The sequence below is a fragment of the Trachurus trachurus genome, assembly GCF_905171665.1.
Source record: "Trachurus trachurus genome assembly, chromosome: 22".
In the NCBI taxonomy this organism is placed as follows: domain Eukaryota; kingdom Metazoa; phylum Chordata; class Actinopteri; order Carangiformes; family Carangidae; genus Trachurus; species Trachurus trachurus.
The window spans coordinates 22369764-22386055 of record NC_139907.1 but is presented as its reverse complement, the minus strand read 5'-3'; the positions used below and the strand labels follow the sequence as shown (position 1 = coordinate 22386055).

The 16292-nt window shown below is 44.6% G+C and overlaps 1 protein-coding gene across 1 annotated transcript in view; it reads right to left on the bottom strand.

The window, feature by feature from the left end:
* Positions 1-16292, bottom strand: part of LOC311006001 (AT-rich interactive domain-containing protein 1B-like) — a gene marked incomplete at its 5' end in the record, with an annotated part of 167819 nt that overhangs the window by 134093 nt on the left and 17434 nt on the right. Inside the window, one exon of the mRNA XM_083998603.1 lies at positions 9193-9396. Within this exon, the coding sequence (XP_083854729.1) occupies positions 9193-9396 (204 nt within the window). The remainder of the gene's footprint in view (positions 1-9192; positions 9397-16292) is intronic.

Genomic DNA, 16292 nt, shown 5'->3' with positions numbered 1-16292 from the left:
GGGCCAAGAAAGACAGAAGAGAGAGAGAGAGAGGGTTGAGAAAAAGAGAGAGAAAGGAAAAAAAATCTAATCTGAATGAGACTGATAGTGAAGGAGTTATAACAGACTCTTCCGAAGAGAGAGACCGTTAAATAGATCATTGATCACTTGAAATACCTTAATATCTTAATACTGAATTTCTCAGCGTTTATACTGGAGATTGAGGGGGGGGAAGGCTACCTAACACTAATCTAACTCAGACTATGTTCAGTTTGATATTAGATAGAATTGCAAAGAGGAGAAGGAGGGGGAAAAAACAGCTTGTGACACATGTAAACATCACAATTCAGCACAAAATAGCCCCGAAGATCAATCATTTCAGCGCACAGCGGCTCGGCTCATTTTTCAACGCTCGCTGTGATGACAGGCTCGAACTTGTGTAGGAGTCATGTCAATTACATTTGAACAGAGAGGAGGGAGGGAGAGGGGAGGGTGGGGGCTTCTAGTCGAAACAAGCTTGTTCACCATTAGCGGTCGACATCGACACTGGAAGATTATACTCGTACTTTACACACACACACCCCCCCCCCCACCTCCTGCTGCGAGGCTGTCTTTGTCGGATGCTGACGCTCTGAGGCGCCGCCGTGTTAAATAACAGTGACACGATGGATCGCTAAGTTCCTCCGGGTCAGCGCCGATGCCGAGCGGTGCGTCGGAGATGAATCAGGTGTTTGCCATGTCAGGATGGCGGGGTAAGAGGTTTACAGGCAGGTAGGCATATGTTGCCCGTGACACTATTGAACGCTGACACGCTCGCACGCCGCGGCTTCTTCTGAGTCAACGTCTCGTGAGTAAAAGCTCTGCTTCCTCCCAGCTGTTCTGCATCTGCCCGTGACCTCTGACCTTGGAGGCGGGAGCACAACTACAACAGAACTTCACTTCACGTCAAACTGGGAATTAAATCAACATGATTAAAGTTTGCTCTAATATTTATAATTACCTAATATTTATTCATCACAGCTTGATGGGAATTTAATCTTGTTTCTCTCAGATAAGGGAAAACACAGGAGCAAGCACACATGTGCAATCTCTAAACAAGAAAAACACACGCACACACACACTTCCAACTTGCTGCACTGACTCAAAAGATCTAGAAACTTGCCTGAAAATAAGAAATGTTTTACAGTAGAGTTAAATATTGAACACATTCCCTCTCTGACTCCTTTCTCTTTCTCTGCTCCTCTGAGGAAAACAAGCAGTTACCTGAGAGCAGCTCCACCAGGTGCTTCCTGATGTTCACTTCATTCTAATTTACCAGTTAATGATGATTATTCTCTGGAGACGGTAATGAGTTTAAAACATTAGTGGGCTTTATTATGTTTACAATGGTTTCTTTAAATAACTGAATTTCAATAAGATACTCTACTATTTACTATTTATATCTTCAAAAACAGGGTATTGCAAAAAGATCGGGGGGAGTCATCAAAAAATTCAGGTTCACTTCCAGTCAATACGGTATCTTAGACCTACTTTGAAGTTTGACTCCATGGTCTATATAACTGGTCGAGGTGTTCGTCTTTTCTGCGATACATCTTCTCAGACAGCAGTATAAAGAGGCTGAAACACCTTGATCATGCCAATCTACGCGTTCTGAGATCTATTTTCACATGTTGACGGCGTGTCACGTCTCCGTTCTACAAATGAAGCCCAGATACTGAGATGCTGGCGCAGACTTGACCTGTGTAAAAATCTATCTCTAATCTGGATGAAAACTGAGATGAATTCTCGGTGAGCCAATTAGAGCAGCAACTAATCCCCTTGTAACTCGGCAAAGACGTAAAGCATCCCGTTCTTCCCACCCCCCCCCATCCATCCCACCCCCTCCGTTTCGCTCCACTTTCATCTCCCTCCTCTTTTATCTTATCAATAGGCACATATAGAGCGCTGCAGACAGAGCGCAGAGCCTGGATCTTTCAAAAACACGCCGTTTGTGACGTTTTACACTGCTCGCCTGCATTCAACGCTAAATTATATTAAAATCCACTATCACTTCACCTGCCTGAGCGAGAATAATGGAGTTTGCAGCTCATACAACTAATGCTAAAGCAAGAATTAACAGACAGCTGGGTATGTAATTTAACTAATGGCTGACATGAAAAAGTGTAATCCACTGGGTCATATCTTATTTATCGCACCTTAGTCTTATTTATAATGTGTATGCCATGCCTCTCCTGAGAGGATAAAACGTATACTAATAGATGTTCTGCGCTGCTCTCTTCCTTTATGTTCACTCTAGTGTATACACAGCTCACAATGACATAATTGATAGCATCACTTTTGTGTGTGAAAGGGGAGGGGGCTTCCTCCCCCCTTTCTCGTTAATGGCCACGCAGCATCATCTCCAAGTGGCATCTGATTGGCTGAGAGCCACTCTACAGCAGGGGGGGGGTAATAAAAGTTACAAATGAGAGGAGGCTATTAGAGCCATTGACGTGCGTAGGCTAGCTTGCTAATTAATTGATCCTGAAACTTCATCTATTCTGTAGCCAGAGAGAAACCCTTAATTAATCAGCCTTTCCATATCGTTGTCCTTTCTTTCAATCCTTTTCACTCTCCTCTTTTAAGCCCTCCGTCCTTTTCTTGCTCTCTCTCTCTCTCTCTCTCTCTCTCTCTCTCTCCTAATGTCTATTTTAATTGTAAGGTGCCCAGAGTCCCATGGGCTGGCATGGAGTCCAGGTCTGGAGTTGTGGAGTAGAGAGAAGAAAGAAAGTGTGCGCTGTCTGTGTGTATCTGGTGTGTATTTGCGTGCTCGAGATGTGTACTTTGAAGAGCGAGCCTCCGAGGTTTCGAGATCCTTTCAAAAAGGGAGGGGTGTGATGAGGCTGGAGTGGTCCCCTTTGTACCCCCGCCCCTCCTCTTTCTCCATCTTTCCTGGCAGAGGGGCTGATTTATTGGGGCTTCCCAGCCATCCGTCAGAGCCAGCAGCGCTGGCTGCATTAACCCCATAGACAACCCCCGCACTCGGGGCCCCTAAGTGCTTCCAAGTGGCCCTCGCTCTCCCCATTGGTGAGGAACCCCCCTGCCGGGCTCAATCGATGTCGTAAATTACCCATCTAACTCCCTGAAGTCGATATCCCACAAGATGATGTTTTGACAGACAAGACTTTTTGCAGCTTTTTGTTTCAATGGAAAGTTAAAAGCACAATCAGAACTTTCTGTACATAATTGTGTTTCTCTCATGATATTCTTAGTCTGTGGTTACAGATGTGACCTTACTGGTTTTCATTATCACAAAACACAGACCAACTTGCAGGGAGGGCCTGGCTAAAACATTTTGTGTAAATAATTAACTGAGCGATAACTGAAATCCATTGAGGTGCTTCACTTTCATGGTCCTGGCGTCAGCCATGTTGGCCATTTGGATGGAACAGAGACATAATTGATATTAATCAGTCATCACTGTTGTTAGCAACATCTACGTTTCTACTACTGGGACAGCATGTCTGCAGTGGGACAGGCCTGTTTGACTGTAGTTTCACACTTAAAAGCTGAGGTTTACTGAAAGGAACATCGGTGCCTCTTGGGGTGAATTAAATCTCTCCTACTTCTTCTCGTGTGTCTTCTTGTGTTATTACTTCAGCTTTTGTTATCAGTGTATCAATAGAAAAAAATTATCCGTACACCATCAGCAGCCGAAAGTCAGAATTCAACTCGTGTGCCTCAGGTGTTCTGTGCCGTGCATTTATCTTAATAAGCCAAGACACTGTGATTGTGAGGCAGCACAATACACAATAATGGGACCCTGACACTGACGCACCTCAATGGAATTTAGTCACCATTCATTTTACATATAGATCAACAGTATGCTTTTGAATTATTATCATAATTATCATACAAAAAAGGGTTAGGCCAATGTTATCCAGTGTCTACTGCAACTATTTTCTAAATTCAATTAAATTTTTACTTGACAACAACTTCACACTGGTTTTGGTTTAGTGGCTACAGCTGCTCTGAAAACCACTGTATAAAATGTTGTTGTAATGCCTAAATGTAAAACACGAAGGGAATAAAAACAAAGAAATATTGAAAGTATTTAGGGCCGACACAGATGTCGCCCAGTTGAAAAAGAAAACAGACACGATTTTTAAAGAACACAGATGTACAGTTTTTTCGGGTTCTTTTTTTTCTTCGCCAGATGACGACTATTGAATACAGATGACGCCTAAAAAATCATCTTTAAAAAAGTTGAGCGGGGCTGGATGGAGGGGATACAATGCTGCGGAGGACAGAGTGCTGGTGGTGGGGGGGGTGTTGTTGGTTTGTATGGACTGAACAGGCAGCGGGTCAGCCACATTTCCACTTGACTTTAAATGCTTGGCTTCTATTAAGTTGGCCCAGTGTGTAAGGAACAAACAGCCAACACTGGTAATGGTTTCTGCCTGACTCGTTGACACATTCAACCCTCTCCACACACAAACACACACACAAGCGCGCACTCACCCACACACACACACGCTCCTTCCTTTTTCTCTTTCTCTCTCCCTCTTTCTCTTTCATTTCCCAGGATATCTTTTTTCTCCTCTCCTGCTCCCTCACCCCTCCCCTCTTTTCACATCAAACACTAATGTTTCCTTCAAATTCCTTTTCCTCTCCGTCTGCCAACTTTGACATCACAGGAAATTACGCTCAGAATTGGCGGCGCTGTTTTTTCTCTCCCTCTCTCTCTCTCCCTCTCTTCTTTTTTTTTTTTGCTTTCAACTTCATTCCACTTCCCAAACAGTGACGCTTCTCTCGTGTGGCCTGTCATCCCCAAGACACCCGCCTCCTCCTTCTACTTCCTCCTCTTCCTCTCTTCTTCTTCTGCTGATATGTTTGTTCTGGCTCCCATCACTCCACACACACACACACACACACACACACACACGTATAGCTGTGAACACTCTTTCAAATGCACACTCTGTCTCTCACCCTTTTCTGACACTCTCAAACCGTCTCTCACGCGCATGCATTCAGACGCAGCATGATGCTAACTACACCTAATGCAAGTTCTGGGCTTATTTGCTGGAGGCTAATAGGAGAGGTTGATTTCCCCCCCCCCCCCCCCCCCCCCCCCCTCTCCAAGACATCAACAGTGAGATCGGTGTCTGTGCTTGCCTCCTATGACTGGATTAAGACAAGGAAACGATGAGCAGGGTTCTTAATTGGCACTGAACTGCAGTGTTAAGACTGTGTCAGACTGTCTGAGTGCCTGTACGATCAAATCAGCATATGCATACAGTACCGGTATATAAGCCAGAAAATATCTATACCATCATGCACACACACATAAAAAAAAGAGAGCTCCAGACATTAAGCTTGAGGGCCTGAGCAGGTGAACACGCCTCGCCAGAGACGATGACTCAACGGTCAGCTGTAGCCTCTGGGCTGCACACACTGTGTATGTTCCCATGTACACCAACAACCCCTCTGCTGAGAGTGACCAGATGAAGATAACAGCTCCGTCAAGGTGCTTCAATGAATAGTAGGAAATAACAAAAACGGAAATAGCAATAAATCAGCAGAGTTGATGGGTGTACACATGCCAGAGAAAATAGTGAAATTGAAAAATAATTCATCTCTGGTAACTACATGAAACTTTTTCTCCATGCTCTGGATAGTCCACAGCTGTCAGCAGTTTCCAGAGGGACTATATTATTTTGGTAGAAAATAGCTCCTATAAGAATAGTTCAGAAGGAGTGGATTTTCTTGAGTAATAAGGACTGAAATTCTGGATGAAGATGTAGCTTTTAATTTTTCTAAATACCATTTTTGGGTTGTTCTTTATTTATGTTTGCCCACTTTATACCTTTATCAGACAGTGATAGTAAAAATTACAGAGATCTGATTATAGGCAACAAATGATATGGCGAGACATGACTGGGGATACAGTATGTGTCAAGATACTAATAAGTGTACAAAATGAAAACCTGGTTGTAATATTTGTAATAATCAGCTCTGTACAGTGATTTTAAGTCCATCCACAATATAATCAAGCTGTTACAAAGATGGATTTCTCTGTGTGTATTCTGTGGTGTCAGTGAAGCAGATTCTGATACTGATTCTTGCTGTAATTATGTAAAGGACAGAGGTGAGCTCTGCACATATCCAGTCCCTCCACTGCATGAAACGTATGTATTGCTGTGGAGTCCTTATTTAATATGAGTGGGGCTTAATTTTAGCAGGATTTAATCATAATAATGAAAGGCAGTCAAAGAGGACCTTTTGTTCCTCTGCTAAAACCCCCTTACACACACAGACGCACACAGACACACTCTCGCACGCGCACACACAGACGGTCGTTTAGTCCTGGGGAAATCTCAGAGATAGACATACACACATATCGTTGTTGACGTCACGTTGCCTGGCAACATCCCAGCATGCTTGGCTGTGACAAGCTGAGGTCTCAGCCCTGAAGCGCGGTGCATCATGGGGGATAATGCGTGCCGCGTCTTAACATCACCCACAGTCCCTCTCGCTGATGCAGCCGCGGTCGAGCTATAGTCAGATTGTCCCTTTGCAGCTGATCCTGGGACAGTTTTTGCAATCGTTTGAGGTTTAGGAAGAGGGTGCATTTCTCCTCCTCCAGACACCGATGAAATCAAATCCACAACAGTCGCTTTAAGACCTGACGCACAGAATATTCTGCAGCGCACATCTGGAGCATTTTTTTTAGCCCTCCCCTCTCCTCCCTGATCAGACCCCTGACCGCTTTTCTGTAGGTGAGGCTCATTATGCTCATCTGAGAGTGTGGAATTAAACCTCCTCCTCCAAACTCATTACTGTGAGCTAGATTTCACCGGTTGCAGATAGGCAATGCGGTGGTGCTGCTTTTAAAGCCAGAGCCAGATAATTAGAAACTTTAGAAGCGCAGCTCCCATGGCTATAGCCAGAGTGAACAACTAATTCTATTTGAACTAATTACGTTCCATAGCGCTACGCTGTGATTGCTACGCCGACGCTCAGCCTCCCCTATGTAATACGCCCGAGGATTTCATCACAAAACAGTACCAAGGATGTATTTTTGTGTGTGTGTGTGACCGACTACGCGTCATCATGTATTGGCATGACTCTCTACGCGCAGCGTGTCTCCACATATACACCCCCACTCCCAAATGTGTGCATTTCATACTGCAAAACCCCTGAGCAGGCTCAATAACGCTTATTTTAGAAGAGTGTGTCGACATCATCAAAATGCGTCAGAGGAGGTTTAGACCTGCAGCTTGGGTAATGAAGTCTGATATGAAGCCTCCCTGTTAGGACTGCAGAGCACAGTGTACCCAACTGAGATTATTTGATGAGTATATTAGTAGTATGTCATTGTTATTCCTATTATTTGTATTTATTTACACTTCTTTCGCTAAAAGAGAAGATGTTTTTTTTGCAATTGACTCTATTATTAATTCATTTGATGTTTTCTGAAATGATTTAAAGACTGAAAGAAGATCTTATAATTATTGATATCATAAAAACACACAACTGGCACATCCCTACTCAAAATAGTAAACACACACACAAAAAAAAACATAAATCAATCCCGAACTTTTAAGACACAGATGTTAACAGATGATCAAAACTGATGCAGCAGATTGTTGCTGACTTGTAGTACAGAGTTTGGGTGTCAGCCTCTCTCTGCCTGGTAGACAACACAGCTCCCAACTTCAGCCCCCGTTTGTAGTGTCAACATAACCTGTTGACATTAGATATTTTCTCAGACTGTAGAAAGATCCTCCAAAGCCACAAAAGACGTGATGCAACCGTTCTCACAGTCTGAGAGTAAACTCATCTTTGCATATGTAAAGCCAGTATAGTAACCCTGCTTAATTCTTTATTCAACACTACAACCCAGTTTGTTCATGTCTCTTTGTCCACATGATGTTTTCTTTAAAACAAAACAAAACAAAACAATAACAACCAATGTCTTTACTGTATAAGGTAAAATAGTGTTTGTAATCTGTGTATAAATACATGAGCACTGTGCATCAGTTTTCTCTGCTACATGTGCGACTATTTCTACAATATTTCTAGGCCGTGTTACAAGTCTGTCTGTCTTTCCATCTGTGTTTTCCTGCTTCTCTCTCTCTCTCTCTCTCTCTCTCTCTCTCTCTGGTCTTGCTATGTGTGGAAGCTTGCTCGCCCCCATGAGAGGTGTCCAAGTCCAGACTAACATCTGACTAAATATAGCAGGCAGTAACAGCAGGGCACACTGTGTGCAGCCCCCTCCCCTATCACCACCACCACCACCACCACTACCAATACCATACCACCCTTACTGTGGAGCTCAGTGCTGCTGCTGCTCTGCTGCAAACTGAAGTGAAAGAACTTTATCATCTTCCACAGAGAGGAGGAAGTTCACATTCTGCTAAAAATGTGGGACACATATGTCACACACACAAACACACACACACACACACATAGTGCACACAGATTAATACACATCTCTATCTCTCCCTCTAACACATACACACACACACACACCCTTTCAGTCCAAATGGGATTTATTTAAGACTCAATAAAGCAGACAGAAGCACTATTGTCTCTAACACAGGCCTATTGTGTTGCACAGAGACTCTGACGTGGGTTGGGTGTGCTGCATCTATGTTTACTACACAGTGAGCATTCCACTACGCACACACATACACACATACATAATCAGAGACTCGTTCGTTCAAAAAACAACAAAAAAACAACAACAACAACAAAAAAATCCAACCACAAACAACCCACCACACACACAGAGAAGCATATACATAACCAAGCATACAAATTCCCATCAAACAAGTACAGGGATACAAACATCCTTACACACATAGCATGCCACGCACGCACACACACACGCACAAACACACACAGCATCAAACCCATCTCTCTCCAGTGGGTGTCTGAGGGGATCTGAGTGATGAACGGGACTGACACCACCACATGCCAGGGTGTGAGATGTGCTGCCTGGTATTTTAGGCTGCGTCTCAAATTGAACATGCCAAGCCTTCAGGGGGAAATTGCTGGAGAATGTTCATGACGAGAAGCGAACGTCCCACCGCAATATCGCTGATAATACCAGCTACAATATCTGGAATGGCACTGCAGGGGGGGGCCGGTGAGACACACACACACACACACACACACACACACACACGGATCTGCACAGATACACAGTGTTTGAGTCCATGGACATACCTGCTGCTGAGGGTACTGCATCCCGCCCATGCCCATCTGGCCCCTCCCCTGCATGCTCATTGGATATCTGTGTGGAGGAGGCGATGTGTATGGCTGGCTAGGGGGGTAAGGCCCGCCCCCCGGCTGCTGCGGTGTGGAGTAGGGATTGTTGGCCATGCTGTAGAGCTGCGAGCGCTTCAAAGCCATGAAGTCCATGGAGGACACCTGTAGAGGTAAAGAGGGAGAAATTATTTACTGTCAGCTTTTTTTTTTTTTTTTCTTGGCTAATATTTTCGCAGTCATTCTTGAGGACACATTGCGATTGTCTGAGAGGCGTTTAAATGGATTCATCCACCATCTGCCAAGTTGGAACCCCTGACTGAAGTCCACTTAACGCACACACTCCAAACCACAGCTACCATTGATTTATTTCATAATTGCACGGCAAGTGGAAGCCTTAAATTAACGTCTACAGGTCATAAATGAACTACAAATGGAATTAAGTAAGCAAAGATGTTTATTGCACGGCGATTGGGAGCAAACTTTGCTGGAGGAGCGCCAAAGTAAAATGATTTAATTAAAACCTAAAGCTTGTATCTTTGTTTTAATGTCTGAAAGGGTTTTAAAGGAGTTGTAAACGCTGTTTAAAGCGATGGGAAGCAATAGCAATAAAAAATCCTATGGCCTTGTTCCCAAAACCACGGCCCAACTGTGCCAATAATCACTGTACAGCGCTCCCTTCACACTTGCTACGTTGCTTACAGCAAACAGCATAAATTGTGATCATTACTTTGAGTTTAAGCTCCTATGAATTCATTTAAAAGTACATGTTAATGTTTAGGGGGTTTGGCGGGGGATCCGAACTTTGCAATACAAACCTGCAACAGGTCTGCGAGTTTGAATCCCCAGGAGGGAATTCAGGGCAGTCAAGCAGTCAAAGCACCTGCTCTCCAAAGCCACACCTGGGGGAGCTAGCTTCTTATATGAACACAAAAAAAAAATCAAAGGGAAGAAAGAGAAGGTGTCAGGGGAGATTTATTCTATTGTAAGTATTTCAGAGACTTTTTTTAGGGGTTGTTTGGGGTCTCAGTGAGCCACTGCAAAATTCCAGCACCGTGCGTCGGGCTAATGCTAATCCGTCACCCGTAGCGGCGTGTTTGTCTGTCTGCCGGGCAGATAATGTGGAGTTCTTCTATCTTCCCTTTCTCCTCTCATGCTTTCTCCCTTTTGTCTCCGCCGTGTAGGATCATGTGTGATTTATGACATTTTGTTCCTACTGTTTCTCCCTCTCTCTCTTTCTCACACACACACACACACTCACACACACACATCCTCATCCTCCATCAGCACCACCAGCTCCCTCCTCAGTTCCCTTTCTTCTCCCCAACTCAATATCACCCCGTCTAGTGCAGAGGAGAAATTGCCGCTGCCTCATATTGCCAGGCTAATATCAAGAAGACATGCCAGGGGATGGGAGCACTTTATTCAGCAGGTTACGTGCGGACGGTTACGGTGCTCTAGTTTTAAAGTGGTTTTGTCTACTGAGGCATGTGTGTGGAGTAGTGTGGAGGAGAGGGAGAGAGAGAGAGAAGGAGAAATCTGTTTGGGTAGTAAGTGAGATTGAGAAAGAAAGCCAGAGAGGGAGGAATGAGTGCTCTTGGGTGTCGAAAAGTTATTTCACAGCATGGAGGTGTATGTCAACGTGAGGAAAGAGAGAGTGTGTGTGTGTGTGTGTGTGTGGGGGGGGGGGGGGGGGGGTTATCCTGCAAAGGGCAGCATCACCAGGATTTCAAGAGTCTAATCCTGAGAAAGAGAAAAAAAAATGCATCTTTGACATTTCACTGTGTTAATGCATCTTGTCGTCCCTCTCATGTACTGTTCTCTTTACTCTGCCACTCGCGTATGAAGCCGCTAATATTCCGCCGCGTTTGGCGAAAGGCTGGAGTCACCAATACCGATGTGAAATGAAATATTTCACCACCGGAAAAGAAACTGACATCTCATCTGACAAAATGATTGCCAGCAGTAGAGTAAAGCACTTTAGGGAATAATTAACGTTATGAGCCATTCTGGAGTTAAGCCCGTTTCAAAATGTTTTTGATAGGAACGTCGTTTGTGTTTTTTTTTTAAATATTGATGGATGAAGTGGAGGTTTTAGGGAGCTAAATCTAATCCAGATTGGATCTTTTTTGGAGAGAAACCCTTGAATCACCATGTAATTTGTCTCCTTATTGCTCAGTAAGACGATGAAGAGCCTGACTGCAGCGACGAGAGTGATCTAATAACTTTATCCTGAATGCAACTAAAATAGATTCAGTCCTTAGGTAGAGCGTGTGTGAGCAACATCAAAGGACACATTTGTTGCAGGGTATTTTCGACGTACTAAAACTGACACTGGTCATACGTTTCTAATGTAGACACAGTCATGTTTTTGCTCGAGCGTAGGGCAACACATGACCTGCTTAAATATTTGTACACACCACACACCACAAGCCACACACAAACAAACACACACACACACAGGTCCACTAAGCAATATCTGCAGCGAGAGAGGGCCGACACTCGGTTTCTGCAAATCCAGGGCACTGTGCCACCCGTGATATGGGACACACACACACACACCCCTCCCAAACTCTATCCAGTTCACCAATCCATCTCAAGAGGTCCTCCGTTTGCCAAAAATGCTGAGCGTGACACAAGTAAATCGGCTCACACAGCCACTAACACACACACACACACACATTTCACTGGTATAATAAAAAAACAGGAAACGTTAACTGCTGCATTTTAAAGGACAGTTGACACATAAAAACAACTTTTGGAAGCTGAGAAGTGGATGCTTGATGACACACAAATGTGCAAAGAAATGTGTATTAGCAAAATCTTGCACTGGTTCTCACTGTTCATCTCATCTCTCTGCTCTCTCTCTCTCTCTCTCACACACACACACACACACACTTATTCTTAAATAAAACAGGCGCAATGAAATTATATAGAGCCATCTGATACACTGGTCCATCTTCCACACATGGCATTATCCACACCTGTCCACAGAGGCAGAAAAAAATATGAGTATTCTCTGCCTCCCCAAACGGAGCCTCATATCTGCTCTCATGACAAGTTCCACTAAATGAGATTTCAGCCCACTGCAGCCTTTTCCTAGAGATATGCCCACCGTTTCCCTCACACCACTAGGCACAAAAAAACCCGACAACAATTCCTGACAAATTGAAACATTTTTTTTTTCACCCCTCAGAGAAATGGCTGTACTTAGGAAAAAAAATTATGAATATGACACGAAGTGAATCGTGTTTGTGCCAGGAGGGACAGCGCGGAAAAAAAAAAAAAAAAGAAACTAGAGGGAATACACAGAAATTGTTTTTTATTTTCTTCAAATGTGTTTCTCACTTTTGTTCATCTGGGCATGCCATTCAATGGAGGAGGGGAGGAGGCATGGGAGACAATAGTAATTCAACTGCTAAATTTAAAATTCAATTTATGAACTCCTCTCCAGTGTTCTGACTCTCTCTTTTTTTTTTTTGCAAAACAAAGCCATTAAAACAGAACATGGGTGAAATTACTGTGGGGTGAAAACCTGCTAAATTGCTTTTCTGAGCTCAATCGACAGCATTTTTATGTTGTGAAAATAATTTTACTCCTTCTTGCTTTAATGTGCTAAGTTGTTAATCAGAGAGAGACAAAACGCTCGACACAAAAGGCTTGGATATGTGGATTATGAGACACACACTGGGATCAAACAAATATAAAACAATATTGGTAAATGGTTATTATTCCAATTTCATTTTGAATGCGGGAATTATTATTTTTTTCAAATATTCTGATTTATCAGCCGTGGTGAATGAAGCTGGAGCAGAGCTGCCACACACACACACACACACACACACACACACACGCACTGTGTCCCTGTGGCTATTGCTAACCTTGTCCTTCACACAAGATGACCAAATCATCACCTGTCTGCATCAGCCCTTCATTTCAGTTATTTACAATCCACACACACACACACACACACACACACACACACACACACACACACACACACACACACACACACACACACACACACACACACACACACACACAGGGCACAGGGACATGCTCACCCCCTTCAGTGGTGGAACAATACAATACAGATCAGTGTTGCTACAGGTTTCAGCCTATAGAGCCACAGGGTCTTCATACAACCAACAGTGTAATAAAAGACGTGTTCTTTATGGACTACAATCTGCTGTATTGAGCGACGGCCGCTTCAGAAATTGTTTGAACCTCAAAAGAGCAATTTAGTGAACTATCATAATCCCTTATATCAGCTGGTGGCTTAACGCTACCTCCACCTCCTTCTTCCTGTTGGAGAGGTGACAGTCACCGCCGCTGCTCTGTGGCTCATGTGTGTTTAGCTTGGATACCCACGAGTCTTCAGTGTGATGTGCAAAAAGGAGAGGGATTCATATTTTTCAGCTATTACGTGTAAAGACCTATTTGGCACTCGCATGGCGCAAATTAGCATCGTATGAAAATTGTTCTGAATATCACCTTAAAAAGATGCATCACACCTGATTGTGTATGAGAATTGGCCCCCAGATGCCTCTTTGGTATTGATTATCTTCTGCTTCTCTTGGAAGGACGACTAAAGAATCCCAGCTCTCACTCCTGTGTAATGAAACCGTTTTAGCCTGTGTGTATTTGTGAGGAGAAACAAATAAGGATAATTATTGTCAACGGATCCTCTTTATCCTCAGTGCCGCGTCTGTCTCTGGAGAATCAACATGCTGCAGCCAGAGCCGGCTGGTCTGCTGGGACAATCAGCCTTGTCTTTTATGTTATTTATTTAAACCATGCAGTAGAGCACTCTCCAATTCCTATTACACTGCGGGGCCCGGCGTTGCCTCGGCCTCCAGAACAAAGCTCTGCATTTCAGGCTTGAGAACCCTGTGCATTTGGGCCTACTGTTTCAAGCAGGGGAGAAGAAGAAGGAAAAAAGCAGAGAGGGTGAAAAGAGAAAAGATGGGAGGAGGAGAAGGAGAAGGAGAGGGAGAAAAAGAAGAAGAGAGACTGCAGCTGTGGGCGAGTACAGATCGAGTTCCATATTAATGTGTGCAAATTCCCCCGCTCCTGCTGACTAAGATTAGAAAAATTAATTTCATGGATGCAGAGACAATACTGATGTCATCAAGCGGAGAGGAGAGGAGCAGCGCGCTGTTAACTCCTCCCTGTCCGGCCTCCATGAGGAACAGATCAGCTCATCACTTCATTTCACAGCCAGGATTCAAGCAAGTTGGGCTGAATGATAAATCCTGTCAAGATACAGCAGTTCGGCCTACACCAGATCTTTTCCTCCCTTTTTCCCTCCACGCATCCCATTCTAAAAACGGCACTTGTTGTGTAAGTGTGCGGCGAAGTAACCGAGCTGTGTGCATGATGGTGCTCCCCTGTGACTGCCGCATCGCTAAGAGGACCAAATTCAGTGAATTATGTCTTGAAACACAATCCCCCATCCCGCAGCCCAGTACGCACGCCTTGTTAGTAAAAAAAAAAAAAAGTCTCGTAACGAATGACAGAGTGAAGAGTAGCGCTGGTCCACGGGGAGCTGGGTAGAGCCAAATTGCCTTTCCTCAGCCCTGGTATGCCTGGATGGTACGGGCAGCTAGGCATGAAGGCTGGCTAGCAATGAGAAGCATGAAATCATCTGTGGAGGGAGAGGTGCAGGCGGTGACAGCCATAGAGGAGACTGGGGTAAGGGAGGGTGCATGCATACATATGCAGTATGTTTGCCAGTGATGCTGTGAGTTGAGAGAGAGAAGCCAGATAACAGGCTGTTGTTATGCGGCCGGCCGGCTCGCTTTTGTGTTTGGCGGCAACGCACATAATCGGTCTCTCTCCTGCGCCGTCCTCAGAGCTGTTGATCGCTGTGCCCTCTGCGTTTGACACCAATATTTACACCATACACAAATCGGGCTCACACACACACACACACACACACATACACCTCGGGGCTGCCCAGAAACACACCCACCCTCCCATGTGCATAGGGAGAAGTTGCCGAGCGTTCAGTTCGTCACGGCCAGCACAAAGACGTCATTAAGAGAGGAGGGAGGGGGGAGGGGGGAGGGATGGGAGGGGGGAGGGAGGACGAGAGGGAGAGAGGCTGCTTCATCTGTCTCAAGTGAGATTGGGGTCGCGGGGTCACCGGAGCCCTTTTCCTTCGCCGAGACTGAGAGCGAACGAAGCAGCAGGGACGGAGAGAAAAAAAAAGCAAAAGAAAAAACCCTCAATGACAAAACGAGATGCGCCTGACATGCCGGCGACACACCATTAGAGAATGAAAACAAATAGAATGCAATTGTCTGCAAACAGTGGAAGGAACACGTGTGGAAGAACAGAGAGTGCATATTTGCCAGTCAAATCTCCTGCTAGGATGCAGTTTTCAGAACACTGAATTTATTTAGATTTTCAACACTGTATAACAAGGAGGAGGACTAATGGGTTTAAAAAAGACAGACATGTACAGGTTCTAGTGAGGGGGGAGAAATACTTATTTTTTATTTTTTTTCTTCAGGAGACATTTTGTTGTGTTTGTAAAGTCTGGTCAAAGATCAACATTCTTCATTCCCCTCCCACATGTTGACTGTTTTTAAATGTGCTGAGCATGTGTTCTTACACCATATGACAAAATGCTTTCAGGAAATAATGGAGGCAGCGCTGCCGGCCTGTTTTCATACAGTCTGATTCTGATGTAGAGGAGTGCAGGCCTCGCTGCAACCCCAGTCTTTTTCTTGTCTCTCAGTCCTGTGTTCCTTTTTGCCCGCTGTGACCCTGGGACAGAGGAGGGCTGCCGAAAAAGCCCATTTCATCTGAGGGCCGTGGTGGAACGAGAGGAATGCGCTCCTCTCTAACTTCCCCAGCCCGCAGAACCCCACAGAGAGATGCTGTTACACGGCCAAATGAAAGACAGAAAAAAAAAGAGGGGCAGGAAAGAGGAAAATAACAATAACTCCATGTGCCCCAAAGAGAGAGAACAGGCTATTTGAGTAAATGCACTGCCCTTTTCGCTTCCCACGTTCCCCGGAGCAGAGCCAAAATGCTGGTATTAAATATGCAGG